This window comes from Oryx dammah, unplaced genomic scaffold (genome assembly GCF_014754425.2).
Source record: "Oryx dammah isolate SB20612 unplaced genomic scaffold, SCBI_Odam_1.1 HiC_scaffold_16, whole genome shotgun sequence".
Classification (NCBI taxonomy): Eukaryota; Metazoa; Chordata; class Mammalia; order Artiodactyla; family Bovidae; genus Oryx; species Oryx dammah.
The window spans coordinates 44,154,482-44,172,198 of NW_024070200.1; the positions used below are offsets into that span (position 1 = coordinate 44,154,482).

Consider the following 17,717-nt stretch of genomic DNA (forward strand, 5'->3'; position numbering starts at 1 on the left):
CCTTCCCTCTGCTTTTCAATTTCTCTATTCTGGTGGCCAGAATCACCGTCCAGGATCAAATTCTAGCTGGTTACATCCCCCAACTTCCCACTTTAACCAAATGCTGGCATCCCTCTAATAAGATCATTATCCCTACAACTACTTCCAGTGGAAGCTGTTCACTTCCATCCTTCCCTGGTGGCTCAGATGGTAAAGAATCTGCCTGCAATGCAGGAGACCGGAATTTGATCCCTGGGTCGGGAAGACCCCCTGGAGAAGGGAATGGCTACCCACTCCAGTATTCTTGCCTGGAGAATCCCATGGACAGAGAAGCCTGGTGGGCTACAGTCCATCGGCTCACAAAAAGTCGGACATGACTGAGTGACTCCCTTACAACTCAGGTGCAAAAGTGAAGGTTGCTGTTTTTCAAGATTACACTGTTTTCAAACATTTTCCCAAAACCTTTCAAGCCAGCCATCTGTATCACCCTCGTAATACTCACTTAACGATACGTGCCATTTAGGGATGAGTGCACGGAATTAAGAAAAACCTTAAGTCTCTTATAGTCAGGGGTAGGGGGATGAATAAAAAGAGGAGGGAAAATTAGCATTTGTTGAGTTTCTATCATGTGACAGACGCCAATTCATTTAATCCTCTCACAAGGAAGGGAGGTGCTGCTACCTGTATTTTAAAGATGGGGAAACAGGCTGAAGAAACACAAGAGCTGTCTACCATAACACACCATTTCTGGGCTCCTGACTACTTTCAGTGTTAGACTCTCAGACCAGTCAGGTGGGAGCCCTCTTAATTTGTCTGGACTCAAGAAGAGATCCCTTGAGTTTGAATCTGTTCTATCATTGCTAGCTACATGACTTAGTTATCATTGTGCTCCTCTGTTAAGAGATGTGAACAACAGTACCTTCTACGTAATGCTCTGGTGAGGATTAGCATCAGTTAAAATACACACGAATAGTTAGTAAACATTAGCTATTTATTTTTTATACTGCTTCATTTTTTATCTCTGCTATTTTCCTCTGTATTTCACAAGATTTCAAGTGTTCCAGCCCTTCTATTTTTCCCCCAGCAATCATACAGTTAAATTTCTAAGAATTCTTGCTTCTTGAGTATTATTTTTAACTCCACAGTACCATGTCTCATTTTTACGGATGCGAAAAATGTTCTCAGTCTCCAAGTTTTAAAAGTTCCTTTCTGTTCCCTGGATTACCTACTTCCTCAAGGACCAGCTGTTCTTGGTCTTTATCATTCATATTCTGCCTTTCCTTATACGTCAAAAGTTTAATGATTATCTCCAGTGACCATTCCAGTAGCTGGTGTGTTTTCTTTGCTGTTGTGTAAGCAGGACTGCTTTCCAGCTAAAACCTTCTCCAAAATGGAGAGGTGGGTGGGGAGCTGTGTATGTGGGGAGCCCGTTGACTGACACCTGACCTGAGAGTGGGAAGCAGCCTTTAGGTCAGATTCCACACCTCCTCCACCCCTTGCAATGCCATTACCCTCAATTCCCTAAGATAAGCCAGCATCCTAGTTCTCCCCAGGTGGTTTGTCTAGTTTAAGTAAAGAGGAGTCTGTCAGCTATTGCGGAGGGGGGTGGGAGTGGGGAGTGGTGGCAGTGTGCAATGGTTAGCATACAAGAGCTGGTTGAGGGGATGACCTTCTCATTTCACCTTGCTCACCACCACCTCTCAACCGAGAGCCATGCTGGGGCTCAGCCAGGAAAGACAGCCCCCATCTCCACCACAGCTCCTCCTTCTCTGGATTCTGGGCTCCAGTCACTTCACTTCATTATCAACACACTTCCAACTGCCTTGTCCCTTTTCTACACTGGCTTCCAACCTCTCTCCCTTTTTTGTCTTCACTGTAATGCGTTTATTTCTTTTGTATTTCTCTATATAGTCATTTTAACTGGAACAGACAGAAGGCTAACAACATGCTCAATTCCCTTCTTAAACGAGAAACCGATTAAATTTTTAAGGAAGAGATAGGAAGAAGTCTTCATATATGTCTTAGTTTGTTTTCAGGCAAAAATTACTAGAGTTATAAACTATAGAGCTGAGATGCGGGGCCTTTATTACCATTGTTTGAATAGATTCAAGCATATGGTTCTGTAACAATCTATAATTGGTGTCCTTGACAAAAAGAGCTGGAAAAGGTTCCCACAAGAACTTCTACTTGAGATCCAAAACATGGAAAGAGGGCAGGAAGAACATCCCAGGAAGCAAAGAGTTGTGCTTTCAGACTGTACTACATGGCCCGCAGGGCTTCCCTGGTGGCTCAGTGGTGAGGAACCTGCCTGCAAGGCAGGAGGCCTGGCTTTGATCCCAAGGTCGGGAAGATTCCCTGGAGAAGGAAATGGCAAGGTACTTCAGTATTCTTGCCTGGGAAATCCCACAGACAGAGGAGCCTGGTGGGCTGCAGTCCACGGGGTCGCAGAGTTCGACATGACTGAGTCACTAACATATGGCCCACAACTCCATTCAAGTTGCCTTTCATGACCCAGATTAACCACAATGGTGTGATCACTCACCTAAAGCCAGACATCCTGGAATGCAAAGTCAAGTGGGCCTTAGGAAGCATCACTATGAACAAAGCTAGTGAAGGTGATGGAATTCCAGTTGAGCTATTTCAAATCCTAAAAGATGATGCTGTGAAAGTGCTGCACTCAATATGCCAAATTTGGAAAACTAAGCAGTGGCCACAGGACTAGAAAAGGTCAGTTTTCATTCCAATTCCAAAGAAAGGCAACACCAAAGAATGCTCAAACTACCACACAATTGCACTCATTTCATAGGCTAGCAAAGTACCGCTCAAAATTCTCCAAGCCAGGCTTCAGCAGTATGTGAACCGTGAATTGAACTTCCAGATGTTCAAGCTGGATTTAGAAAAGGCAGAGGAACCAGAGATCAAATTGCCAACATCCACTGGATCATCGAAAAAGCAAGAGAGTTCCAGAAAAACAACTTCTGCTTTATTGACTCTGCCAAAGCCTCTGACTGTGTGGATCACAACAAAGTACAGAAAATTCTGAAAGAGATGGGAATACCAGACCACCTTACTTGCCTCCTGAGAAATCTGTATGCAGGTCAAGAAGCAAGTTAGAACTGGACATGAACAACAGACTGGTTCCAAATCGGGAAAGGAGTACGTCAAGGCTGTATACTGTCACCCTGTTTATTTCACTTATATGCAGAGTACCTCATGCAAAATGCTGGGCTGGATGAAGCACAAGCTGTAATCAAGATTGCAGGGAGGAATATCAATAACCTCAGATAAGCAGATGATACTACCCTTATGGCAGAAAGCCAAGAACTAAAGAGCTTGATGAAACTGAAAGAGCAGAGTAGAAATGCTGGTTTAAAATTCAACATCCGGTCCCGTCACTTCATGGGAAATAGACAGGGAAATAGTGAGAGACTTTCATTTTGGGGGGCTTCACAATCACGGCAGATGGTAACTGTAGCCATGAAATTAAAAGATGCTTGCTCCTTGGAAGAAAAGCTATGACCAACCTAGACAGTATATTAAAAAGCAGAGACATTACTTTGCCAACAAAGGTCCGTCTAGTCAAAGCTATGGTTTTTCCAGTAGTCATGTATGGATGTGAGAGTTGGACTATAAAGAAAGCTGAGCGCCAAAGAATCGATGCTTTTGAACTGTGATGTTGGAGAAGACTCTTGAGAGTCCCTTGAACTGCAAGGACATCCAACCAGTCCATCCTAAAGGAGATCAGTCCTGAATATTCATTGGAAGGACTGATGCTGAAACTCCAATACTTTGGCCACCTGATGCAAAGAACTGACTCACTGGAAAAGACCCTGATGCTGGGAAAGATTGAGGGCAGGAGGAGAAGGGGATGACAGGATGAGATGGTTGGATGGCATCACCGACTCACTGGACATGAGTTTGGGTAAACTCCGGGAGTTGGTGATGGACAGGGAAGCCTGGCGTGCTGCAGTCCATGGGGTCGCAAAGAGTCGGACGTGACTGAGCGACTGAACTGAACTGAAACTATACCTTGGTAATATACCTTTGGCTTGAATATATTTAAGAAACATCTATATTATATCTAAAGATGTAGATTAAGGACACTATTCATCTCAGTAATGCCTTCTTTATGACGGGACGGCATCAGGAATTTTTTTTAACTGATCTTAGTATCAGATAAGAGTTGTGCATCTCTTAAGCAGTTGGCCTGTTTTTAACTGACAAACACTGTGAACTGTAACTGACTGGCCAGCTTTCCCTTTTTGTAATAGTTGCTAAAATGATCAAAATTAAGTCTATAGAGTATGCATAGCATGCATTTTTATATTAGCTTCATTTGACTGCTTTATTTCTTACCTCTGTGTTTCTTGTTAGACATTTTAAATTGTTTTTGGAGCAATGGAAGTTATAAATAAATACCAGACTATAAACTGTAAGAAAGGGAACTCTGTGTTTCTTATATTTTTTCCCATATCTTTCCCACAGCACCAGGCTCAGTTTGGGCACCTGGCAAAGATTTAATAAATACACGTTAGCCAACTACACAGCTCAGTACAAGTTTCTAGCTATTGATAGGGAAACCATTTTCATTTCTAGTAAGAAAAAAGGCTACTTAAAAATCCAAGAATCACCTTGATTCATATTTTACATACATGTTTTCCCCACATTTTATTTAATTACTAACACTGCTGCAAGTCAAAAAAACTCTGTAAGCCAATATTTACAAATTATAACTTAAAATTAAACATAATATTACCACAGTACTTTGCATTTTAAAATTAAAGTTCCTAATACACTACCTCTAAGAACCAGAGCACAGAGAAATAATTACAGGTCATCAAACTATTTCTGATTTTTTCCTGAAGATGAACGGCTTTCCAAAATATAAAACTCAGGTTACATTTAATCCAATTTAAAAATTAAACGACTAAGGTACAAACTTCATTGTAAATTAGAAAAATCATAAGATTATGTACAGGAAACTGTCACTATTGATTCATTCATTTTACTCAAAAACATTTACTGAGGGCTATATAATAATAGACAGGTCCTAGAAATACAAACACAGACAACACTGCTCATAAAAAGCTCATGGTCTGGTAATAAAATGATTAAAAAGTAATGTCATAATTATAACAGCATTATACATTAAGCATGATTTGATAACTATCTCTAAAGATGGCCCTAGTAAATCACGCTTTCAACGGTCCAGACCTTTACACAGAGGTGTCCCATAATGAATCTGGGCTCATCCTGTTCGATTCCCTTTAATCAACAGAACGTGGCAGAAGTAACACTATGCCAGCCTGGGGCCTAAACTCTGAGGATGCAGAAGCTCCTACTTTTGTGCTTTCAGGAGCCATGGCCTGCTGCTCGCCAGGAAGTCAGGCTAACCTTACAAAGATCAGCTGGAGGAGCTTTGGAGAGAGAGAGAGAGAGGCTCAGCCAAACCATAATCTGAGTCAAACCCCCAGATGACCCTTGCCCCAACTGCTATCAGACTGACTGCATGGGAGACCTGAAGAATATGCTAGAAGAACCTCTCACACAGCTGTGAAAGATAATAAGACTATGTTTAAGCCACTAAGTGTTGGAGTGGCTTGTTCTACAGCAACAGATAAAAAACGATACAAGACATTACATGAGGCAGCAAATCTGCCGGCAGCGATGTTTCATAAAGAGATAAAGCCTCAAGTATACCTGAAGGGTAATTATTAAGTCTGTAAACCTTCTAGGCAGACAAAGAAGTACAAAGGCAAGGAGGCATTAGAAAGCAAGTATTAAAATAAGAAAAAGACCATCAGCAGAACTGGGGTACTCAGTAGATGGGAGAGGAAGAGCAAGAGATATCAAATCATAAAGGTCTTGCATATCGGTTAAAATGTTTAAATGCATCCCATACGCAAAAAGAAGTCATTAAGAGATTCAGGGGAGTCCTGTAATAATGTCTAGATATCAGAGAGATAACTGTTAACAGCGTGAAGAATGAAGCGAGCTGAGTCTAAAGGCAGTGTGATCTGTTTGAAAAAATGCAAAAAAAAAAAAAAAAAATTGAGAGAATTGAGCAGAACCTTTAAGATTGGTCCAAACAGGATGAGAAACAAATGGAACATAATGGAACCAAACTACAGCCTGGAGCCAAGCCCACCTGAGTCATCCCCAACTGACCCACATAACAAGAATATTCAGAGGAAGAATACACGATTGCTTTTCTAAGCCCCTGATTTTTGGGGTGCTTTATAGCATTGTTATGACAAAAGCTGTCTGAGACAGGACATATGAAGTATGCCTGCCTCAAAGACTGTTCTGAAATTTGGGTTCACACAAGGTGCTCAGGAGCAACAGTAAGGAGAACATGGCAAGCACTCATTAAGTGTTAAGATATTTTTATTGTTGACAGGCCATCTGCATGTGTACTAAACAGACACTCATTTGTGATTGTCCAGCTGGAAACGGGGTTTGGGTTGAGCACAAGTTTCACGGTACCGCTGGGGCAGTATGTAGCGCCACAGGTTAATGGGAGAAAGGAAGACAACAGCTAAAGACAACCTGTGGAACAGCTGTCGCCTGCTCCTTTTACTCCTTCCACAGTCTAATCTCCAAACAACTGCCAGGAGTTTTTAAACCAGATCACAGCAACCCCTGATTCCATGGAGAGACAAGCTTGGCGGGCTATGCAGTCCTAGTAGGGCCACAAAGAATGGGACACTACTGGGTGACTAACACTCACTTTTCCTATCAACTCCCTGTTCAAAACCCTTCAAAGGATTCCCACTATAGACAGGGGAATCCAAGTCCTTCCATGGGCTCTACAGCTGTGCACAATCCCGGCCAGCCTATCTTGTTGACCTCATCTTCTACCACTTTGCCCCTTATTCTATCTGTTCAGATCACACTGGTTTACTCTTGCAGTTTGTCTAACAGGAGAAATTTGGGGCCTTAAACACGTTTTTCTTGCGATGAATGGTCCTTCTCCCACAGGTTGATCATCTTTCCTTAAAACACTTATTTGTACCTGACATTTTGTCTTTGTTTCTCCCTACTAGATGATTAACTCTGTGAGGGTAGGGACTTCCTCTTGTTCACTGCTATATCCGATATCTAAAACAGTACAAGGAAGGCAGTGTTTCTCAAATGAACAACTAAGAACATCACTTAAAGGTCTGGCAGATCAAAATGAGCAGTTTCTTAAAGTGCTTCAAAAGCCTTTAAGTAATGTTTAATTCAAGTTGTAAACATAAAAGTATGCCCAAGCTAACCTGCTTTTCAACCTCAGTAAGTACCATGACACATCTTTTTGTCACACAATAATAGGTAAATACACCATCTTTGCTTCACAACCAGCCAATAACCTAAGTTTAAAAATCAGTCCAGAGATCACTTTCAGAATAAAACAATGACTAGAGCCTGAAGAAGTATAAATACCATGACCACATTGAAACTAGAAAAATTTCAAGGACTCAGATGAATCCACTTATTTTCTATTCATGGGAAACAACAGACTGATTAACAGTTTCAGTGAAAACATGAAACCAGCATTTTCTCTCTACATTCTTATCCTAGCAATCTCTGTACTTTTTAAGAGAAAAAGTTACCCAACAATATTTAGATCAGTGGCTCTCAAACGTAGCCAATATCAGATTCAGGGAAAGAATTAAATACACTCTCAAGGTCCCACTGGCAAACATTACAATACTGTAAGGAGGAAGGAAGATAATTAAAAATTTAACAGGTGATTACAATGAAGGTGAACCAACAATTCATGAAAAAGTACTTCCAATTTAGAAAATCTAAAGAAGTAAAACCAATGCTCCCAGTCAACTTCAAACCAAATCCCAAAATGATCTAGATATTAGCTTTTGAGTTGTTGTTTTTCCTTTTATAAATGTAACTGAACTAAATTACAAAACATATGAGAAACAAATGAAAAACAAGTCAACACCATCTTGCCACTCCAACACAACTTTGGTTAGCATTTAGGTATATTTCCTCTCTCCCTTTCTCTAAGTATATCTTTGCTGTTTCTTGTCTCAGTTTTTAACTACTGTGAGAAATGTTTCAAATGCTAATTATACACACTTTTTTTTCCCACAATAATGTTATTATCTAGTCTTCATGACTATCATACTTAGCAGCTGCTGCTAAGCCACTTCAGTCAACTCTCTGCAACCCTATGGACCACAGCCCGCCAAACTCCTCTGTCCATGGGATTCTCCAGGCAAGAACACTGGAGTGGGTTTCAGTGCCCTGCTTAGCAGCTGCACCACATGCCATCAGATGGACCTACCACTGTTAAAACCATTCCCTCTGCTACACTACTTCCTCACTACTATAAATAGTCCCGCTTAAATATTTCTGTGTGGAACATTTTCAGTACTTGACTACTTCCTACCTGTGGGGAAAATAATTTACAATGCCAAACTGTTTTCCTACCACCTTTGTTGGAAAGGTCTTGCCAGATGTTAGCTTCACCAAAAAAAAAAAAAAAAACCCACACCAAAAAACTGGAGGGTTTGTAAGAAGAGGAAAAGTACTATACTTTTAATTTGCACTTCTTTAATTGTTAATGAGGTTAAACACTGGCTGCTAATTATACTTTTTCTTCCCTAAATGATCTATCCTGTCCTTTATTCATTTTTTAATGGGATTGTGGTATTACTTTCTACCTGTGTTAACTTTGTATACATTTCCTACTGATCTCACTGCGCTGTGAGCCTTTGTGGAGAACTTATCTGTTCCCTGACCTACCTGTTATGCCTCAGTACCATCCAAGCCTGTTGTTTTAACAATACATTCTATTCAGGCAGCTAAAACCATCTCATAATGAAACACACATGGTCTCTGGTATGGGCTGGCTCTGTTACCTCCGTCAAGTTACTTGACTTCTCTGGGCCTCAGTCTCATTATCAAAACTGTATAAAACAATACTTCAGTTCAGTTCAGTTCAGTGGCTCAGTCGTGTCCGACTCTTTGCGACCGCATGAATTGCAGCACGCCAGGCCTCCCTGTCCATCACCAACTCCCGGAGTTCACTCAAACTCACGTCCATCGAGTCGGCGATGCCATCCAGCCATCTCATCCTCTGTCGTCCCCTTCTCCTCCTGCCCCCAATCCCTCCCAGCATCAGGGTCTTTTCCAATGAGTCAACTCTTCGCATGAGGTGGCCAAGGTACTAGAGTTTCAGCTTTAGCATCATTCCTTCCAAAGAATACCCAGGACTGATCTCCTTCAGAACGGACTGGTTGGATGTCCTTGCAGTCCAAGGGACTCTCAAGAGTCTTCTCCAACACCACAGTTCAAAAGCATCAATTCTTCAGCGCTCAGCTTTCTTCACAATACTTACACCTTTCTAAAAGGACTTTTGTGAATAACCAGGTGATAATGCCAGACTATTAGCTCCCTCCATTAAATAATATTAATCAGAAGTCAATCTTCTATCCTCACATAATCAAAAAGCCAATTCTAACACTGATAGGAAGATTGTTTTTTTTAGCAAACATAATCTTGTCTGCTGGAAAGCAAGCTAGCTAGAACCAAACTTACTTGTTTAGGTGTTTACTTTCCTGGATCATGACAACTAACATTAATGAAAAAGGAGTAACAATTTAAAAAATAATAAAATTAAAAGGGCATCGGTCTTCCAAGATTCCGCAACTACCCCTCTCCCCCAACAAAACCCTAAAACGTAGCAAATAGGCCATCAGGGCGATCTGACCCAAACTCTGTTCTCATCACGTCCCTAATTCCCTAAAATCCCCGCTACTGGAAACGGGAAAACGCAGGCTCCTGGGCCCCAGACACTAGTGTTTACCCTAACGACAGGCAGGCAGCCGTCCCGGCTGACGAATGTCGGTTTCGACCTCCCCGAGCATCACCGACGCGGGAGGAAACTGAGGCCGGGGGTAAGCAGAGCCTCGCCCAAAGTCACGGCTGGGCGGCCGCCCTCACCTCAGCAGCGCCAGGAAGGCGGCGGGCTCCACGTCGGGCAGCTCGATCTCGGCCGACGTCGTGGCCATGCCGCCGTTGAACATGGCGTCGAAGACGGCGCTGCCGGCCGCCAGGACGAAGCGGTGGGCCGGGATGCGCTGCGGGCCCCCGGCAGCGCCGCCGCCGCGGCCCTTGCCCAGCACGAAGCGCACATCGCTCAGGAGCTCCGAGTTGAAGAGGAAGGCGAAACGCTCCTTCAGCGACGCCTTGGTCGCCTGCCAGTTGTACAGCGGCTCCCGCTTCAGGGGGAGCAGGGGCCCTAGAGAGGAAGTCGACGGCGGCGGCGGCCCCGCGGCGCCCGGCTCCGCTTCAGCCCCCGGGACCTGCTCGCCTGTAACTGCTGGTCCGAGCGAGGCCATCCTCCAGCGGCGCGGCTCCGCGGGCTAGAGAAAGCGGTGCCGCCGCCCAACCGCCATCGCCGAGGCCGGCGCCGCCTCCCTACCTTCCGGGAAAGGCGCTTCCGGAGGCCGCGCGCCTCCGCCGGCCCCTCCCCGAGCTGTCCGGCGCCCGTCCCCGCGCGGAGGCGCGTCCCCGCCGCGGGGCCGGAGGTGGGAGTTCTACCGGGCCTGAAACGCTGGCCCCTTCCTTCCCTTAGGCCCCTCCTCACCAACTGCAGCGCCTCCCACCTGTATCCAGGGCGAGTTCCTAGGCTCGCCTTCTGGGAGTTTCACGTCTGGAAGAGGAGGCGGAGGGCATGGCCAAGAAAGGTCGTGAGAGGAGAGAAGGTGATTTCACGTGGCCCCCTCCTCTAGGAATCCTCAAAGTCACCCCTCCAGAGGGGCACTGTTCCTGTGGTAATACTGGGAGCAAGCGTGGAGCCCTTCTACGTCTAACAGCCTCCCCCTATCCTCCTCCCTCTTTTGCCTCTATTTTTGGTATCTATATAGATCAGGGATTCTTTTTTCTTTCCTTTTCTTCTTCTTTTAAAAATGTGTTTGAATTACCAAAAATTGACCGTATTCTAAATCTCAAAAAACAAACAAAATCCCTCAAAGGTACCAAAGTAAATTAGAGCTCCCCTGGTGGCTCGTGGTAAAGAATCTGTCTGCAAAACAGGAGACCCAGGTTCGATCCCTGGGCCGGGAAGATCCCTTGCAGAAGGATTCTTGCCTGGGAAATGCCATGGACAGAGGAGTCTGGCAGGGCTACAGTCCACGGGGTCACAAAGAGTCAGGACTGAGCAACTGACACTTGTATCTGGTAAAGGACAATAAAATCATAATAGAAAAAATAAAGACACTGCATTATTAAAGCTTGTGGAATGTGATAAAAAATTGAGTGCAAAGAATAGCCAAAAGCACTTCTTGGCCAAGCTGAAAATAAAAATAAGTGAATTCGAGGATTCTGGGAAGATAGCAGAGTTTGGATCACCAGGAGTCTGTCTTCCTACGTAAACAATTTCACTAGCAGAATCTGTTTCTGTACTTATTTTAGAACTATGGACTCTGTTGAAGGCTGGTAACTTCTAGGGGAAGACTTGGAAAGCAAATTGCTGTTGATTTTGATCAGCTTCAGCTCTTTGCACAGCAGCTACATGTCCTCCACCACCAGCCACATGGTGGTACACAGCTCTGTCGCCTACAAATGGCACTTACCATCTACCTCTGCAAGGATCAAATTATGAGCCACTGCAGCTGCTGATGTTCAACACCCACTGAAAGGAGTTCAGGGTGGAGATCAGGAATGAGGCCCTCTGTGCTCTGGGAGAAACTGGCCGAACAGGTCTTCAGATAGATATTTTCAGGAGATGATTTTATGACCCCAATCCTTCCCTCTCCTTGTATCTAGAAAAGCACTAAAATCCTTCATGGTGACGCCTGCTCCTCGTGACTAACAGTAACCTTCTGCAAAATATATGTCCTTGATTGCATGTATTCCTCCCTTCACCAAAATCACATCTATATTGACTGTCCCTCCACTGCCCCCCCACCCCCCACCATGTCTCTTTGGAGCAGTTTCTCAAAGCTCTCTGAAATGCTGTCTCCCGGGCTATAGCCCTCATTTTGCCCCAAATAAAACAACTCACAACTCTCACACTGTGGATTTTTTTTTCAGTCGACAGCTTGTAGGAGCCAAGGAGGGCAAAAAGGCACCTATCCTCCAAATACTGGGGGTCTGTACTCAAGAGGATTTCTGCTTCTGAACACAAAGGCACAGACAAAGAGGGCGAGCTATTGTTGTTGGGGTACCTCTCTCCACTGCTGCAGGATGCTTAAGCTGAAGTGACTTCTAGGGGTTTTAAAGGACCAGCACCCTTCCCTATCCCTCCTTCATTTTCACTTTTTCCCTTTTGTGGAACCAGATAGTAAAGACTAGTGTATTAAAAAGCAACTGTACACATGGGAAAAATTAGAGTGACCATACATACCCAGGGAACGGCAGAGAAAATGCCTGAGAAGACCTTAAGTTTACATCTCAGGCAGGTCCTTGGCAAAGAGATAGATTTTAAAACAATCAATGCAGGAGACACAGGTTTGATCCCTGCTCCGGGAAGGTTCCACATGCCGCAGGGAAGTTAGGCCCAGGTGTGACAACTGCTGAAGCCCAAGTATCTAGAGCCCAGGCTCCACAACAATAGAAACCATGGCAATGAGAAGCCTGCGCACTGCAACTAGAGAGTAGCCCCCACTTGTCTCAGCTAGAGAAAGACTCTTTGCAGCAACAAAGACCCAGTGCAGGCAAAAATAAAATCAATAAATAAGATTAATAAAAAATTACTTAAAAAAATAGAAAACCCTGGGGGAAAGGAGAATCTGATTTCCAAAGTCACCATATTACTAGACTTGAATGTCCAATGTTCAACAACAACAAAATCACAAGTCATACAAAGAAATAAATGTTTGTTTGACCCATGCAAACAAAAAAATAAATCAGTAGAAAGAAACCACTTCTACAAAAGACCTAATGGCAAATATACTAGACAGACTTTAAAACAACTATTTTAAAGATGGTCAAAGAACTTAAGAAAATATGGATAAAATCAAGAAAATGATGTGTGAACAAAATGGAAGTATCAATAAAGAGATAGGAAACCTGAAAAGAAACCAAAAAGAAATTCCAGAGCAGAAAAGTACAACTCAAATAAAAAATTCACTAAAGGAATTTAAAGGTACATTTGAGCAAGCAGAAAAAAAAAAAAGAATCAGCAAACTTTAAGATAAGACAACAGAAATTATCAAGCAGAGAACAGAAATCAAAAAGCTTGAAGAAAAGCAGAGAAAAGAAAAGCAAACACCCTAAGGGAACTAGGGACTTGCCTGGAAGCTCAGATGGTAAAGAATCTGCCTGCAATGCAGGGCACCTTGGTTTGATCTCTGGTTGGGAAGATTCCCTGGAGAAGGAAATGGCAACCCACTCCAGTATCCTTGCCTGGAGAGACCCATGGACAGAGGAGCTTGGAGGGCTACAGTCCATGAGATCGCAAAAAGTCAGACACTACTGAACGACTAACACTTTCACTTTAAGAGAACTATGGCCCCTCATTGACTTCCCTGGTGGCTCAGACTGTAAAGCATCTGCCTGCGGTACAGGAGACCTAGGTTCGATCCCTGGGTTGGGAAGATCCCCTGGAGAAGGAAATGGCAACTGACTCCAGTACTCTTGCCTGGAAAATTCCATGGACTGAGGAGCCTGGTAGGCTACAGTCCATGGGATCTCAAAAAGAGTCGGACATGACTGAGCAACTTCACTTTCACTTTCATGGCCCCTCATTAAACAGACAATGTTGTGGGATTCCTAAAGGGAGAAAAGAGAGCAAAAGTGGCAGAGAGAACACTTGAAGAAATAATGGCTGAAAACTTAGGAAGCAAAAACTGAAAGAATTGAAGGGAGAAATAGATGGCTTTACAGTAATAGTTGGAGCCATCAATATCCCACTCACAGTAATGGACAGAGCAACCAGACAGAAGATAAGTAAGGAAATAGAGGACTTAACAAAATAAACCAACTAGATCTGACAGACATATACAGAACACTTCATTCAACAACAGCAGCACGCACATTCTTCCCAGGTGCACGTGGACTACGTCTTCTCCGACCACAGAGAGATGCAGTTAGAAGTTAATAACAAAGGGAAAACTGGGAAATTCATAAAATTGTGGAAATTAAGCAACATACTTTTAAAATATTTATTTTTATTTTTTAAATTTACTTGGCTGCACAGGGTCTTAGTTGCAGCATTCGGGATCTAGTTTCCTGACCAGGAATCAAACCCAGGCCCCTTGCATTGGGAGTTCAGAGTCTTTGCCACTGGACCACCAGGGAAGACCCTGATATTCTCACTAAGTTATTTATAACTTAGAGAATTCTTGCTAAGACTGAGTTAGGCAGGCCAAAGACAGGCCTGGGACCACAGCTGAGGCACAGTTGAGAAGCAGGCTCAGAGGAGCCTGACTGAGTTTGGTCAAAGAGACTTTGTCAGCAGTAAATAATAAATATTGCAGATAAGACTTGAGGGACTAGGGTCCTAAAGAGAAGGGAAGCACATGAGATTTACTCCTGCTTTTTCCCTGAGGGTATTTTCTAATTTATTGCTTGTTTCTTAAGCAGAAACATCTTTCCCAGTGACTCAGACGATAAAGAATCTGCCTGCAATGTTGGAGACCCAGGTTCAATCCCTGGATCCAGAAGATTTCCTGGAGAAGGAAATGGCAACCCACTCCAGTATTCTTGCCTGGAGAATTCCATGGACAGATGAACCTGGAGGGCTATAGTCCATGGCGTTGCAAAGAGTTAGACACAACTGAGCGACTAACACTTTCACTTTCTTAAGCAGAAAGAATTCAAGAGACAGACTATGAAACTGCCAAAGTTGGAGCAGAGTCCTCGAAAAGAGGGAACTATGAAGATTTTCCCTTCCTAAAAGGGAACCCCAAAATCGTCATATAAATTAACTTCATGCTATTGGATAATTTCTAAGTTGTGCATGTACAAGGAGAAACAATAGCAGCTGAGAGAATAGAGATAAGTAGAGGCTTCACATGTGCTACAGTGTTAGGGAGACAGAAGTTTTAGTTCAAGCTCCACTAAAATGAAAGTCTTAGTAATTAGATTGAGATCTCATAAGGACATGCCCTAGAAGAAAGGGTTACATGCTAGCAATATGAAAAAAATTAGCTAGTGTGAAATCAGTCTTTTGACAGGGTCAAGGTGATATGTAGGAGCTGCTGCAAGGAAATTCAATTCTATTTGAAGAAAGATATGCCTGGAGAACCCCAGGGACAGGGGAGCCTGGTGGGCTGCCATCTATGGGGTCGCACAGAGTTGGACACGGCTGAAGCGACTTAGCAGCAGCAGCAGCAGCAGCATACCATCCAGAGAGTCAACTTTTTTTTTTCTACAATGTTGTCAGGAAAAAAATGAAAATTATGAGGCATGTTAAAAAACAGAGAGAGAGAAGGAGAAAGAAGAAATAACAGAAATCAGTTTTATGGATGATTAAGTTCTATGGACAACAGAATCAGTTCTATGGATAAATCCAATCAGTTCTATTGGATTTATCAGACAAGGACTGTGAAATAGCTATGATTAATATGATGAGGAAAACAGAAGTTGGAGAATAATTTCACCAGAAAGTTAGAATCCATGAAAAAAGAGTCAGAGATTCTTGATTGGAAAGGCACTATAACAAATTGTGTTTAACAGCAAAACAGATGACTAGTATAACTAGAAGGCAAGTCAGTAGAAGATGTACAAATTGAAACAGAGAGAAAAAAGGACAGAAAATACAGAAAAGAGTATGTATCTATTAATCATCTGAGACAGAATGAAAAAATGGACTATTACAAGGAGAATGAGAATGAGGCAGAACAGTATTTAGAGAAATTCTGGTTGGAAATTTCCCAGAGGTACTGTCCCAAGAAAACCAGGTGGAGATGCATAATTTTTTTAGACCTAGCCTCAAAAGTCACGCAAATGAAGGGCCATATCCATTATATTCAACTGATTACAAATGATTCGCTAAGACCAGTCCAAATTCAAGGAGGGGGCACACATACCCTTCCTTTATGGAGTAGTATCAAAGAATTCATGGGCATATTTGAAAACCACCACCCTACTGATGGACCTATTTGTAGGACAGGAATAGTGATGCAAATGTAGGGAATGGACATGTGGGCACAGCGGGGGGAAGGAAAGGGTGGGACAAACGGAGAGAGTAGCATTGACGTATACACACAACTGTGTGTACCAGGGCTTCCCGGGCGGCTCAATGGCTAACAACCTGTCTGCCAACGCAGGAGACGCTAGAGATGCGAGTCTGATACCCTGGAGTAGGAAGCGGCACCCTACTCCACTATTCTTGCCTAGAAAATTCCATGGACAGAGGAGCCTGCCAGGCTACAGTCCCTGGAGCTGCAAAGAGTCGGACATAACTGAGTGACTGAGCACACTGGGAAGCTGCTGCATGGCACAGGGAGCTCAGCTTGGTGCTCTGTGATGAGCTAGAGGGGTGGGATGGGGGGAGGGGGGAAGGGGATGCAAGAGAGAGCGGATATATGTATACTTATAGCTCATTCACATTGTTGTACAGCAGAAACTATCACCACGTTGTAAAGCAATTACACTTCAATTAAAAAAAAATAAAACCACCACCCTACTAAAACTAAACATACCTATATCCTGTGACTTAGCCATTCCACTCCTAGGTATATATCCAACAGAAACGAGTACTTATGCCTACCAAAAGAAGTACATGAATGTGCATAGCTGCTTTATTCATAATAAATGAACAAATGATGACCAGTGCTAGAATGGATAAATGGTGGTATATTTCTACAATGGATGAAAAAGAACAAACCCAAATACTGAAATAATATGAATTTCATGTTGAGCAGAAGAAGCCAGCCATATCATGATTCTAATTATATCAAACTTCACCATAGCAAAACTAATGTGGTGCTAGTGGTCAGAATAGCACTTAAGCTTTTGGACGGTTGTTGAATGGAAGGGTGCATGAGGGAACCTTCTAGGGTAACAGAAATGTTATGTATACAGTGGTAGTTACATGGGTGTTGTTCTGGCTCTTAATTACTGTGTAACAAACCTGTCCAAAACCTAGTGGCTTAAAACAACAATTATTGGGGTCTTCCCTGGTGACTCAATAATAAAGAATCTACCTGTCAATGCAGGAGACAAGGGTTTGATACCTTGTTTGGGAAGATCCCACATGCCGTGGAGCAACTAAGCCCATGTGTCACAACTATGAAGCCCGTGCTCTAGAGCCTGGAAGCCACAACTACTGAGCTCATATGGTGCAACTATGGAAGCCTATGTGCCCCAAAGCCCATGCTCTGCAACAAGAGAAGCCACGGCAATGAGAACCCTGTGTCCCTTAACCAGAAAAAAGCCCGAGCAGCAGTGAAGACCCAGCACAGCCCCCGTTTTAAAAACAAATAGCATTTTTAAAAAAATGAGTTATGAAGCTGAAATAATACAAAATCTACTAGGCACTATAGTATATAGCAAAAAGACAATGTGACAGTGTATTGTCCAACTGTTGGCCTTGACCTCTCTCTACTTTAGTCTCCTTTCAATTCAGTTCAGTTCAGTCGCTCAGTCGTGTCTGACTCTTTGTGACCCCATGAATCACAGCACCCCAGGCCTCCCTGTCCATCACCAGCTCCAGGAATTTACTGAGACTCATGTCTGTCAAGTTGGTGATGCCATTCAGCCATCTCATCCTCTGTTGTCCCCTTCTCCTCCTGCCCCCAATCCCTCTCAGCATCAGAGACTTTTCCAATGAGTCAACTCTT

At 43.3% G+C, this 17,717-nt stretch overlaps 1 protein-coding gene across 3 annotated transcripts in view; it reads right to left on the reverse strand.

Annotated features, from left to right (window-relative positions):
* BTBD1 (BTB domain containing 1) overlaps positions 1 to 10,464 on the reverse strand; it is a 47,416-nt gene extending 36,952 nt beyond the window's left edge. For 2 of the 3 annotated variants that reach the window (XM_040257446.1, XM_040257447.1), the window contains exon 1: positions 9,928 to 10,417. In XM_040257446.1, coding sequence (XP_040113380.1) covers positions 9,928 to 10,325 — 398 coding nt within the window. In that variant the 5' untranslated portion in view covers positions 10,326 to 10,417. Of the gene's footprint in view, positions 1 to 9,927 lie in introns of all 3 variants that reach the window. The other variant, XM_040257445.1, reaches the window with a different exon arrangement.
* Between the last annotated feature and the right edge of the window lie 7,253 nt (positions 10,465 to 17,717).